At 53.1% G+C, this 13028-nt stretch overlaps 1 protein-coding gene across 1 annotated transcript; it reads right to left on the reverse strand.

The window, feature by feature from the left end:
• Nucleotides 1-1466: 1466 nt before the first annotated feature.
• On the reverse strand, nucleotides 1467-4564 carry LOC135576460 (sperm-associated antigen 4 protein-like). The gene is made up of 6 exons (XM_065041969.1): nucleotides 3862-4564; nucleotides 3674-3758; nucleotides 2350-3093; nucleotides 2179-2242; nucleotides 1911-2023; nucleotides 1467-1724 (listed from the first exon to the last, which is right to left on the reverse strand). Exons 3-6 carry the CDS (start codon nucleotides 2407-2409, stop codon nucleotides 1467-1469), a joined length of 495 nt encoding a protein of 164 aa, XP_064898041.1. The 5' UTR covers nucleotides 2410-3093; nucleotides 3674-3758; nucleotides 3862-4564.
• Between the last annotated feature and the right edge of the window lie 8464 nt (nucleotides 4565-13028).

Consider the following 13028-nt stretch of genomic DNA (forward strand, 5'->3'; position numbering starts at 1 on the left):
ACAATAAGATAGGATCCCATGACAGAATTAATGTTTTTCTTCAAGTAACTTTCCAGTGGTCTTGAGGTTATTTCTTTAACTGTATTTATCTCAATCCACAAGATCGTCCCTTCCCTTTTGATTCTCTCCCCTATTTGGAGGTGGGGAGTGAGAGAGCGGCTACCGTGGATGTGATTGCTAGCTTGAGTTAAATTCCTTTAGTAATATATTAATTTCTTAATTCATTTAACAAGTAATTTACAAAGGGCAAACCCTGGCCAATAGATGAAGGGGATTATAGCAGTTCATACATGGAAGTACAGAAAGAGGAGGGGTAGTTACTGAGGATGCACTGGATAGTGTGGCACCTGAGCATGGCACAAATGGCATGAAATGGCAGGAGAACCCCAACAGCATCCTGGGACGCCCACTCACCAGCCCCGTCTCTCAGGAGCCCCTCGGAATCCTCCAGCAACCCCCAGGAAACGCTCTTGCCCGTCAGCGAGCTGCCCCGACCCCCTGCCCATCCTACACGCTGTTAGAGCTGCCAGGAACACAGAGTTCCAACTCTCCCCCCCAGCCCTGGAATGCCAGTGCCGAGGGGAGGGCAGAATAACAAGGGGCAAAACACTTCAAAATTCCGCGTCGACACTAATTAACCCGACACAAACGAACCTCTGACACAGATGAGCCAGATCAAGAACAGGAACGTTCATGGGCTGAGGAATCAGGTTTGCACATCTTCTACACCGATCTGAACCGACACAGCATTTTTTATTTTTTGCCTTTGTTTCTGCTCTGGTTTCAGCTGAGGCTTTCTGGTTTTGCCATCTTCCCGTGAACCCGCACTCGATAAATGCAGGTATACTTCGGGTTTCCCCAGTTGCTCTTGACAAGAAATTTGACGTATGAAAAGGCTCTGGGCAGCGCCTGTGAAGAAAAGAGGCAAAAGGAAATGGAGGCGTTAAGAGCCAGAGTGCAGTCAATGGATCTGCCCCTGCCAGCCCGGCTCCTGCGCAGGAACCAGCTCCCAGAAGTGCTGCGGGCCCCTGTGCCCAGCGAGAAAGCGTTCACGCTCTTCCTGCTGCGGACGTGCGGGCAAACCTGCTTTGCTCCCTGGCATCTTTCCCCCGCGTGTGGACCGTACCTTCAGCGGGAACGTCTGGATGGGCTCTTTCGCCACGTTGTACATGAACATCCCAAGCAGAGTTTCCTCTTCTCCATCCGCATCCAGTCCCTCAGGGGCAAAGCACAAGGAGAGCAGCTCAGACTCATCCCAGCACCGCGGGGACATACGCGCTGGATCAGCCCCGTCCCGTTCCCAGCCTCTCCTGGGACCCCAGCGCTCGTCTGGTACTGGTTGGGCTGGAGCTCAGTCTCCGCCTGGAGTTTTGGCGAAGAACCCTGAGGTGCCCAGGCCAGACCAAGTCTTGAGACCAAGGAAACCTCTCGAGCCCTTGAAGTATCATGCCAGGGCACGGCCGGGCTCAGGAGAGAGAGGGACACAAACCTCCGAGGATGCACAAAGTCACTGTCACGGCTTGGCCCCAGGGCAGAAGCGCCCAGCAGACACTTACAAAGACAGCGATGTCTCTGGGGGCGCTAATGACGGACCCAGAGGGAGAAGCTTCCTTGGAGATGTGCTGCACAGTGACGGCGCTCAGGTGGACTCGTGCTGGCAACCGGATGACCACCTGGCCCTGACGCCCTTGGAAAGGCCAGCAGTTCCCTGGGGAAACATCGGGCTGCACCCAGAACAGCAGAGAAATGAAGCATGAGAGAGCACTGGGGCCAACACAACTGCTCCTGGAGCTTGCAGCACAGGCACCGGAGTGTCTGTGGGGTCTGCTGCAGCTGGGAAACGCCCCTGAGATAGGCTCCAAATTCCCAGGAAGGAAGGAAACCAGGACTGAGGATTTCTGCTGCCATACCTGCAGAACAGCCTCAGGAGGGTTGGCAGCATGAAATAACTGTATAACGCCGCAGATCCAATTCCCTTGGCAGCCGTAGGTCTGGGAAGTTCTCCGCGTGTCGATGGCAGCACCTGGAAGGAAGTGGGGGCAGTTGACTGCAAGCGGAGCACTCGGTGCTCAGACGCGACCCGTGAGGCCGCTGCCAGCTCCTCGTTTTTCAGTCCTGTCCTCATCAGCAGTTTGGAGAGCAGTGCCGGGAGCACGGCTGGGCTGCTTGTGTCCGTACCAGCGCTCTGCAGGGCCCAGTCAGACATCTCCACGGAGACTTGCGAAGCCGCCTCGGACGCTGCCTGGTTGAGGAACAGCACGGTCAGCAGTCCAAGCCCACCAACAACCCCAAGGAGGCTTTCTCGGGGCTTCTGCCCAGCCAAACCTCCTTCCCCAAATGCACGCTCACCTTCCTCGCGCTGATGAGCTGCACCCTCAGCTGAGCCACCTCCTGCAGCAGACGCCGCATATTTTGATTTTGTGCCACCAGCAAAGCCTGGTAATTGCTGAAGGACCAGGAAGGCAGATCTTGTCAGAGAGATGTCCATCCCCTCTGGGGAGCGCCGGAGCTCAGCACGGAGCACAGACACGTGTGCTCGCCCGGCTTTGCCAGCGCTTCCCTCCTCACCAGGCTGAGCAATGCAAAGGCCAGAGGGAAGGACGGGAGCCCTGGCTTTAGAAAAATGGGTGCAGGTAGCATAAGGTGTTGGCTGAGGCTTCTGCAGAGACCCAGTTGCAGCTCAGGAAACATCTCTTACCTCTGGATCTTCCGTTCGATTGCGGACCCACAGATCTGCTCCTGAAAGGGAACAATTCCCCGTTAGAGTCTCCACCACCAGAGCTGCCAGGGCTCCCCGGGGGAGGCTTCCCCAGGAGACACGGCTCAAGCTGCTCTTTCTTTGGGTCGCCCTGCACGGAAGCAGAAGAGCCCGTGATTTCTGCAGCCCCTGTCAGCAGCGCTCCCTTGCAGGAGTCACCCACCTCCATCCATCCCTTTGCCTGTGTTGTCCACCCTGGCATCGAGGTTGTGCAGTAAATGCCAAGAGCCACCAGAAGCAACAGGAGGATGACTCGGAAGCACCTCATGTCCCTCAAGAACTGCATCCTCTGCCTGTCCATCACAAACCAGTTCTTTTTTGGGGCCATCTTGTGCCTGAAAATGAGAGTCCAGGGGCTGTCAGGGAACCAAGTGTCGAGTGAACCCCTTCACAGCTGGATTTGCATTCTTAGGCTGAAAAGCTGGAGGAACATGATTTCTGTCCACACTGCTCAACGCTACTGGCAGCTCTTCCCCAGAGGAAGAGCTGCAGGAGCACCTTCTGAAAGAGAAGGAAAATAATCCATAAAGAGCAAATGAAGACTCTTGTCAGCAGCCTTGTGGTGTGGACCTCGCTCTCTCTTTGGCTGAGAAACCAGGATTGTTCTCACATAGAATCACAGAATAGTTTGGGTTGGAAGGGACCTTCAAAGCTCGTTGAGTGCCACCTCCTGCCATGAGCAGGAACGTCTTCACCCTGATCGGGTTGCTCAGAGCCCCATCCAGCCTGGCCTGGGGTGTCTCCAGGGATGGTTCATCCACCACCTGGGTACCTGGGCCAGGCTCTCACCACCCTCAGGGGCCACGATTTCTCCCTCATGTCTGGGCTGGGGAACACGCCCTGTTCTCCCCTTTGCTTGCACTGGCCCTGGACATCCCCTTCCCCCCGTCCACAGCAGAAACCTGCACTACGTACATGGCAAAGACAGACACACTCGGCAGACATGTCCACAGGGAGACCAGGGCACCTGCCCCACGGCAAGTGAGGCTGAAGACAATCCCTGGGCAAAAAAAACCAGAGACAAGTCAGGCCTGTCTCTTGAGGTCTCCTCTCCAGGAGTTCACCCCAAGCACGTCACAGCGAGCAGCAGTGGCTGAGCTTACATGCAATTTTTGTGGCCTCATTGCGCCACTTTGCAAATCCCTGAGTGGCAGAGCCGGGACTTGACTTCCAGAATCGCGTCACCAGCTCCAACCTCGTGCCGGCGCTCCTGCAGGAGGACAAAGGGAGATGCCGCTTGCCCACCAGCCCCACGCTGTGTGAACCGAGGCCCTGGCCAGAGCTCGGCCTCGGGAAGCCTCGCAGGCGACGTCCCAGCTGCGGGGCCAGAGGCAGCCCCTTCCCCAGCTCCGTTTCTCTCTCCAGAAGCCTCTGTCATCTTCCCCACGCTGCTCCCCACCCCACGGGTCGTGTCCGGCCGCGTCCCAGCTCCCACCCCAACCCGCCGCCCCAGGCAGGAGCAGCCAATTCTTACCCACTCGTCTGGCAGCGGCTCGGCCCCGCTGCCTCCCCTGCCGGCTCTTGGTCGGCCTTGGCCTCCAAGGAGCCTTTGGAGGCCCCTCGGCATCTTCTCTGGGGTGCCTTTCTCCTGGCCATGGCTGGCAAGGGCGGGCTCCCCGCTCAGCGCAGCACTTGGCCTGTCCAGACACCAACAGCTTGAGCAGCCCAAGAGCACCTGCAGCAGAAGCTGCCTGCCCAGGGCAACAGCCAAATGGCAGCTGGGGCTTCCTCCCTGGGCGGGAAGGCCACGCTGGCCAACTCTGACCTCACAGTGGTGGCTCTGACGTCACACTGGGGTCCCCAGGGCTGAGCAGGGCGGGGACACCCTGTGGGCTCTGCTGGGGCGACATGGCTACCGCCTGCCCGGGCACAAACGCCCCTCAGCAGAGGAGCCGGATGGAGAACGGGGACGTTCATGTGGTCAGGAATGTGGTTTCCAACAGCCCGTGCAGAAGGAGACGGGACGAGCACAGGTTCTGAGATGCAGACGGGCAAACTTGGGACTCGTCCTGTGGCTTCGAGTGGGGGAGCTGCCAGAGGCATCAACCCCCCAGCCAAACCAGCAGCAGTTTGGTGCAGGCTCCAGAGGAGGGAAAGGCCAGAGCAGCAGCTGAGCCCAGAACTCCCGCTGGGAAACCCCGAGGAAGCAAACAACACACTGAACTGCACCAACGAAGGCCAATGGCATCCTGGGGTGGATCAGAAGGGGGCTGGTTAGGAGGTCCAGAGAGGTTCAAGATGTGGGTGCACGGAGCCTCGTGCAGACCTTTCCCAGGGTCTGCCACTGGACTACAAAACAGCCACTTTGTTCCATCAATACGGCAGCCTGGGGAGCTGCTGTGAGCTCTCTGCTGAACAAGCTGCCCGTACAGCAATGGTTGTGCTGCTCACGGGTCAGTGGACGAGCCCAATTTAAGTGTTACATCAATCACCTGGCTTAATTAAATGCCTCCTAGATAGAACGAATCACCCAGCATGAAAAGGTGGTGTGATTTTTAATATCCTCTTTGCTTCATGGTACTTAGTGAGCTGAATTTGCAGAAATCTGAAGCAGTAAAATTCTGCTGGTATTCACCAAAACGGCTCCAGACTGCAGTGACCACCTCTGAGACCAGGTCTGGTTCCCACTTTGCTGGGAAGAACGGAATCGACTGGGGAGAAAAGAACGACTTCAAGGCTAAAGGGAAGACATGACCGGGCCTGTTCTGCACTTTGCTGGGAAGAAAAGGATTTATTCAGACTAAACCCCTTCAAGGTGATGGACTAGAAACGATATCGGCAGTTTAACAAAACAAAGGCTCATCTGAGATCAGTGAAAAAAGATCCAACGAGAAGCAAGAAGAGCCCAGACTCAAAGAAGGAGTGGTTGTTTTTTTTTTTTTTTTTCTCCTAATTTCTCCTTTCCCCTGTGGGGATAAGCCCTGTACCCTGATTTTAGAATCACAGGATAGTTTGGGTTGGAGGGACCTTCCCAGCTCCCCAGTGGCACCATCCAGAGCCCCGTCCAGCCTGGCCTGGGATGTCTCCAGGGATGGTTCATCCACCACCTCTCTGGCCAACCTGGGCCAGGCTCTCACCACCCTCAGGGCAACAATTCCTTCCTCATGTCCAGCCTGAATCTCCCTCCTTTAGTTCAGAATCATCACCCCTTGTCCTATCGCAACACTGGGCTGTACAGCAGAGGGTTTGCAGTGCTGTGAGCTCCCAGAGAGGAGCATCGTGCAAATTTGCCAAGTTCTGAGTCCCCCACGCAGGGCGAGGTGCTCATTGGAAGGCTGAGCAGCAGCTTCTACTGTCGCCATTGGGGTTTGGCTCACACCCGAGCAGAAGCAGCAGGAATTGTTTCCTCCTCCTGCTTGGGCTAAAAAGGCTGCATCCTACCAGAAACCTTTTTGGAAAGAGTGTTTGCAACAGACCAGGTTTGCAAGGGTGACTACAGCAGCCTGGAACAGAGTCACCACCCAGCAAGAGAGGGGCGGAACCTGCCCCGAGCCCTCGTGAAGTTCAGCAGAGCTGGGCAAAGGAATGGAGGGGTCTGATCCTGGTGTGTTTGTCCCGTCCCACCGGGTGAGATTAGGGATGAGTTAACTTTGAATAGTCTGCATGTCAGCAGGACCGCCCAGAGGAAGAGAAGCAGGGGGCTGAGAAATTGCTCAAGAAATGTTCTGGTACTATGATTATATGACTTGCAAAGTCACGCTAAGGAGAGCAACGTGGGTCACGTAACCCTCCCTTCAGTAGATCTACTACTAAATATACGATTCTTTGGCCACATCATTTACAAAGAGGTCTAAGTACTTCAATAAAAAGAGAAGACGAATGTCAAGGACAGAATGATTTATTCCACTGTACTCTGAGACATTATAAAAACCAAAATAAAATAAAGACAGTGTTTGGATGAGAACACTTGCAAGCATTTCACACACCACGTTGTGGTGTGGAGCCAATCACAGTATCACAGTATGTTTGGGATTGGAAGGGACCTCAAAAAATCATCCAGTCCAATCCCCCTGCCAGAGCAGGAACGCCTCAGATGAGGTCACACAGGAACATGTCCAGGCGGGTTTTGAATGTCTCCAGGGAAGGAGACTCCACAACCCCCCTGGGCAGCCTGTTCCAGTGCTCCGTCACCCTCACTGAGAAGAAGTTTTTTCTCAAATTTAAGCGGAACCTCTTGTGTTCCAGCTTGATCCCATTACCCCTTGTCCTATCATTGTTTGCCACTGAGAAGAGCCTGGCTCCATCCTCATGGCACTCACCTTTTATATACTTATAGACATTAATAAGGCCCCCCCTTAGCCTCCTCTTCTCCAAACTAAAGAGACTCAGCTCCCTCAGCCTTTCTTCATAAGGGAGATGCTCCAGTCCCTTAATCATTTTTGTTGTCCTACACTGGACTCTCCATCAGTTCCCTGTCCTTCTTGAACTGAGAGGCCCAGAACTGGACACAGTACTCCAGATGGGGTCTCACCAGGGTGGAGTAGAGGGGAAAGAGAACCTCTCTTGATCTACTAACCACCCCTCTTCTAATACACCCCAGGATGCCATTGGCCTTCCTGGCCACAAGGGCCCAGTGCTGGCTCATGGTCATCCTGTTGTCCACCAGGACCCCCAGGTCCCTTTCCCCTACACTGCTTTCTAATAGGTCATTCCCCAGCCTATACTGGAATCTGGGGTTGTTCCTGCCCAGATGCAGGACTCTACACTTGCCCTTGTTAAATTTCATCAGATTATTCCCCACCCAACTCTCCAGCCTGTCCAGATCCCGCTGGATGGCAGCACAGCCTTCTGGCGTGTCAGCCCCTCCTCCCAGCTTACTGTCATCAGCAGACTTGCTGATAGTACACTCAATTCCCTTGTCTAAATTGTTAATGAATATATTGAATAATATTGGCCCCAGTACTGACCCCTGAGGCACTGCACTCGATACTGGCCTCCAACTGGACTCCGCACCATTGACTACGACTCTCTGGCTTCTCTCCTTAAGCCAGTTTGCAATCCACCTCACTACTCTATTGTCCAGACCACACTTCCTCAACTTAGCAACTAGGATGCTATGGGAGACCGTGTCAAACACTTTGCTGAAGTCAAGGTAGACAACATCCACCGCTCTGCCATCGTCCATCCACCTTGTTACATTCTCATAAAAGGCTATGAAGTTGGTCAAGCATGACTTACCCTTAGTAAAGCCATGCTGACTGCCACTAATAATCCTCTTATCCTTGATATCACATAATCACAGAATCACAGAATCGACCGGGTTGGAAAAGACCTCAGAGATCATCGAGTCCAACCCTTGGTCCGACTCTAGTCCGTTTACTAGATCACGGCACTAAGTGTCATGTCCAATTTCAGTTTAAAAACCTCCAGGGACGGCGAGTCCAGCACCTCCCTGGGCAGGCCATTCCAATGCCTGATCACTCTCTCTGTAAATAATTTCTTTCTAATATCCAGCCTAAATTTCCCCTGGCAGAGTTTAAGCCCATGCCCCCTTGTCCTATTGCTAACTGCCTGGGAGAAGAGACCAATCCCCACATGGCTATAACTTCCCTTCAGGTAGTTATAGAGAGTGATGAGGTCACCTCTAAGCCTCCTCTTCTCTAGACTAAACAAGCCCAGCTCCCTCAGCCTCTCCCCATAGGTTTTATGTTCAAGTCTCTTCCCCAGTCTTGTTGCTCTTCTCTGGACCCGCTCCAGCACTTCAATGTCTTTCCTGAACTGAGGGGCCCAGAACTGAACACAATACTCCAGGTGTGGCCTCACCAGTATGCCTTGAGATGGCGCCAAGGACAAGCCGTTCCATTACTTTCCCAGGGACGGAGGTGAGGCTGACGGGTCCTATAGTTACCAGGGTCCTCCTTCTTGCCCTTTTTGAAGACTGGAGTGACATTTGCTTTCCTCCAATCCTCGGGCACCTCTCCCGTTTCCCAAGACTTGGCAAAGATGATGGAGAGCGGTCTAGCAATGACTTCAGCCAGCTCCCTCAGCACCTGCGGGTGCATCTCATCTGGACCCATGGATTTATGGATGTCCAGACTACTTAGTTGCTCCCTAACCCAGTCCTCATCGACTATAGCAAACTCCTCCATTGACCTGGCTTCATCCGGGGTCTCAGGGGTACAGGGCTCCCCAGGACAGCCTCCGGCAGAGTAGACAGAGACAAAGAAGGCATTCAGTAATTCTGCCTTCTCTGTATCTTCTGTCACCAGGGCACCCACCCAATTCATCAGTGGGCCTACATCGCCTCTGGTGTTAGTCTGCTATGTATTTGAAGAAGCTCTTTTTGCTGTCCTTGACCCCTTTCACCAGGTTTAATTCTAAGGAGGCCTTGGCTATCTTAGCTGCCTTCCTACATCCTCTAACAGCAGCCTTATATTCCACCCACGTGGCCAGCCCCTGCTTCCATGACCTGTAAACTCACCTCTTCTGCTTGAGCATACCCAACAGATCCCTATTTAACCACGCAGGTCTCCTAGCTCCCTTCCTTGACTTCCTGCATGTGGGGATGTTCTGATCCTGAGCTTGGAAGCAGCAAGCCCAGATTTTGTTTCAAACAATAAAAAAAAAAAAAAAAGGCATAAGAAATGAAAAGAACACCTGCTAGTCCTAAGAATAAAACATTTTCTGTACGTACCTTTCCTCTTCTCCTTCCAGGAGTTTTCGGTAAGCACTGATCTCCACGTCCAGCGCTAATTTAACGTCGAGCGGCTCCTGGTACTCGATCAGTTGCTGCTGCATCTGGTCCCTCATGCCTGTCATCTCCCTCTCCTTTGCATCCAGCATCTTCCTGATCTTCTCCCGCTCGCCAGCCATCATTTCCTCCAGCTCGTGAATGCGATCTTCCGCGGTGCTGGCCTGTGAAAAACACAGTTGGCATCTATGTGGGTACAATAAAAACGTTCAAAAATCCATCTCCCTCCCAAATAGACGTCAAGATTTCTGTCCGCAAAATTCAGGGAACGCAAAGGGACGGAAATGTCAATCCATCCAAACACCACAGTGCTCTGGATTAGTTAGCAAATGGATTAGAGAGCAAATGTTGTGCCTTTACCTGTTTCTGAAGGTCAGAGAGCTGGTAGCTGAGAGCTTCTATTCTCATTCGAGCCTCTTTCAGCTCCTCTCGTGCCGCACCAGCCGCTTTGTTGTTTTGGTCAGAGGACAGTTTGGCATTTTCCAGCTGGAAGGCAAGTTTGATACACGTCACTTGCACCGAGCTGGATATTCTGCAAATATCCTTTCAGTATGAAATAGAAGCTATTTAATCTCTAATAATTTTAAATGGAAATCTGGGAAGTTTATTAGAAGAATTGCATAACGTTAAGGAAATGCCCCAAGTACCAGGAAAATCTATTTCAGTCCTATTCCTATAGGATTTGCTTATAGAGTCACTACCTAGATCACATCTAACAGGGGGGCTGTTGCTGCCCGGAGATGCCCCCATGGTGGCTGAAGTGCCCAGGATGTTCAGCGCTGCCCACTGCCCACCGACGGCCATTGGCAGCTCCAGAGGTGATGGGGCCACCGCATTCTCCTCTGTGCCGCTGTCACCCAGGTCCCCAGGCACGGGGCTGCTGCCTGGACCATCCTGGCTGGACTCCACCACCCCCAGGGAGCAGCTGAGTAGCTGCAGGGCCTCTTGGAGTAGCTCATCCTCCGGGATGGCCAGTTCAGCTGCCAGGTCTGCAGAGGCTGGTTCGGCAGCAGAGGGGCCGGATGGAGCGTCAAAGCCATCGATGGGGTTCTCAGGGGCTTCATTGAGGAGGGCAGCAGAGGGGCTGCTCCGGGGGATGTTCCTGTCCCCAGATGCCCCCATGGCGGTGGCCGTGCTGGGAACGCTGATCGGTGCCCATTGCCTGTGGACGTGCCAGTAGCCGGGAATGGAGGTCGGCAGCACCGGGGGTCTGGGGCCACCACTGTGCCCCGTGGGATGGTCCACTGGATGTGAAACACCCGGGGGTCAAACCACCCAAGTAAAACGAAAAACCCTCTGTGCCTGTTTATGTTGAGTTCTTTAAGGAAAGTAGGTAGGAATTCCTGCAACGAAGTTCTGACAATCAGTTGCAAACTTGAGTGGAGAAGCCTGAAAAGTGCTCCTTGAAAATGTCCTCTTTACCTTACCTCCTGAAACCTCTCTAATTTGCTGTATAAGTCTTCAGGACTTGAAGAAAATGATGAAAGAGACACAGCTTGTCAGGCTTTTTGCCATTTTAAGAAGCCCATTTGTGTGTTTGAGGCTGCGTCCATGAATCACAGGTACTGAGAAGAGACTGGAAAAAAGCCTCAAGGACCCAAAGTCAAACCCAAAACCTCAGAGTTCCTTGAAGCATTAATGGTCCTCACTGAGGACTGTTACTGACAAAGCCTCCCCAGGGGCTCGTTAGAGCAGATAATTGGAGGCTGTTATGAGAGGTGGGCCAAGGCCCTGTGCAGGTGGCTCTGATGCTCAGAAACCCCTTGGTTTCCTTTCTGAAGCAGAACGGAGAAGCCCTGATCTCCAGTCAATGGGAAGGGGGATCCTGTCCCTCACACGCGGCTCAGGGCTCTTCCTGGGACCGTGGGATGTGGGTGTGCAAGGCCGAGGGATGGACAACACTGAAACAACAACTTCCAGCTTCCCCGTGGGGCTGCAAGGAGGCAACGAGGCCCCAGTGCCATGAGGACAACGTCTTCTCCCAGGCCTCAGTGGCAGAGACAACTGCCATGGCCAAGGGACAAAGACATGGGTCCTGTTGGTCCCTTCCAGGCTTGCCAGCACCCTTTGCCATCTCCACCTCAGGCTGTTCTTTACAGTCCTACCCCTGCCCCTCTTTCCCTGCAGGCTGCAGACACCCATCTCGTTTCCCCACCTGCTCTGACCCCAGCATTTCTGCACCTTCACTGCTGTGTCTGAACCCTCTCTGGCTGTTCTTTGGAACACAAACCATGGGCTGATCCAGACTCCCTCCTGGTGACATCTTGCACCACAACACTGCCCTTCCAGTGAAATTTTTTCCTCTTGATACCCAGTCTTCACCTTCCAATCTGCATTTGGTGGCTTTTTCTTCTTTCTCCTGCTTTTTGCGACTACCAAGGAAAGCTCACCCACCTCAGAAATTGCCCTTCAAACAGGGAACCCAACCTGTTAGGCTTTTTGCGGTCTTCCACTTGACCAGAGAGAAGTAACCTCGGCATGATCTTCTAGATCCCATGAGTGCTGCTGGCCTTTCAGCTTCTCTGACAGACACGACCATGTCCCTGGGCACTTGGGCAGAGGTTCTTTCCCAGCCATGTCCCTGCTCCTGGGCTGTCACCTCCAGACACAGAATTGACCTCACAGTCCCCTTCACAGCCACATGCATCTTACTGGATTAAGAGTTTCCAAGACACAACTGACCTCGTAAATCACCCTCCGTATGGCCCAGGACCTGACCAGATAAAAGTATGTTTGTTTTATGAATTTGATGAAATCTATTTCCTGCAAATGATTGGAGTGGAGAAACATTCTTCACAGGAACTGCTGTATTTATGTTGACACTTTTTAGTTCTCTTCCTCTGCCTCTTTTTTGTTTTTTTTTTTCCTTCTTCCTCCACATGTTCCATTTTCAAAAGCCTCTCCAAGGTGAAGATTCTTTGAATCATACAATAACTCAGGTTTGAAGAGAGCCCTGAATATCACCTTGTCTCACTCTCCTGTTCAAGGCCAGCTGAACCAGGTGAAGTTTTTCGGGGCCTCTGCCCAACGCTGCATCTTCCACAAAGGAACTGAAAGTGCACTGCGTCACATCATTGAGAAGGAGAATAAAGATGATGGCCCAAGTGCTGGTCGCTGAGGGATGCTACTAATAACTGGCTGCAGAGAGGACTTTGTACCACTGGCGACATGTGGACTTGACCGTTGGGCCAACTTCCCACCCAGCATCCACTTCTTCAGCCCAGAGAACGCCAATCTGGCTGTAATGACACCACAGGAGACCGTTCTTTCCCCTGATTATTTGGGCTCAACAATCCCTTTCTTGTCCTTCAAGTGCCTGAAATGGCTACAGGTAGACGAGTCCCATTCCCTTTCCTTCCCAGGGACAGAGATAGGCTGACCACCCTGTAATTCTCCCACTTCTCATTCCTGTCATTTTTGAAGATGAGTTTGTTGTCTGCTGAGATGAATGTCACCGGACCAGTGGGGTTTGTTCCTAGAGTCACACACAAAAATGTCAAGGCAGCCACATCTGGCCTTGTGAACTCCTTAAGCACCCAGGGATGCTCAGGGGCAAAGTCTTCCCCTTCTGCTAACAGA

Source organism: Columba livia, chromosome 27 (genome assembly GCF_036013475.1).
Source record: "Columba livia isolate bColLiv1 breed racing homer chromosome 27, bColLiv1.pat.W.v2, whole genome shotgun sequence".
Classification (NCBI taxonomy): Eukaryota; Metazoa; Chordata; class Aves; order Columbiformes; family Columbidae; genus Columba; species Columba livia.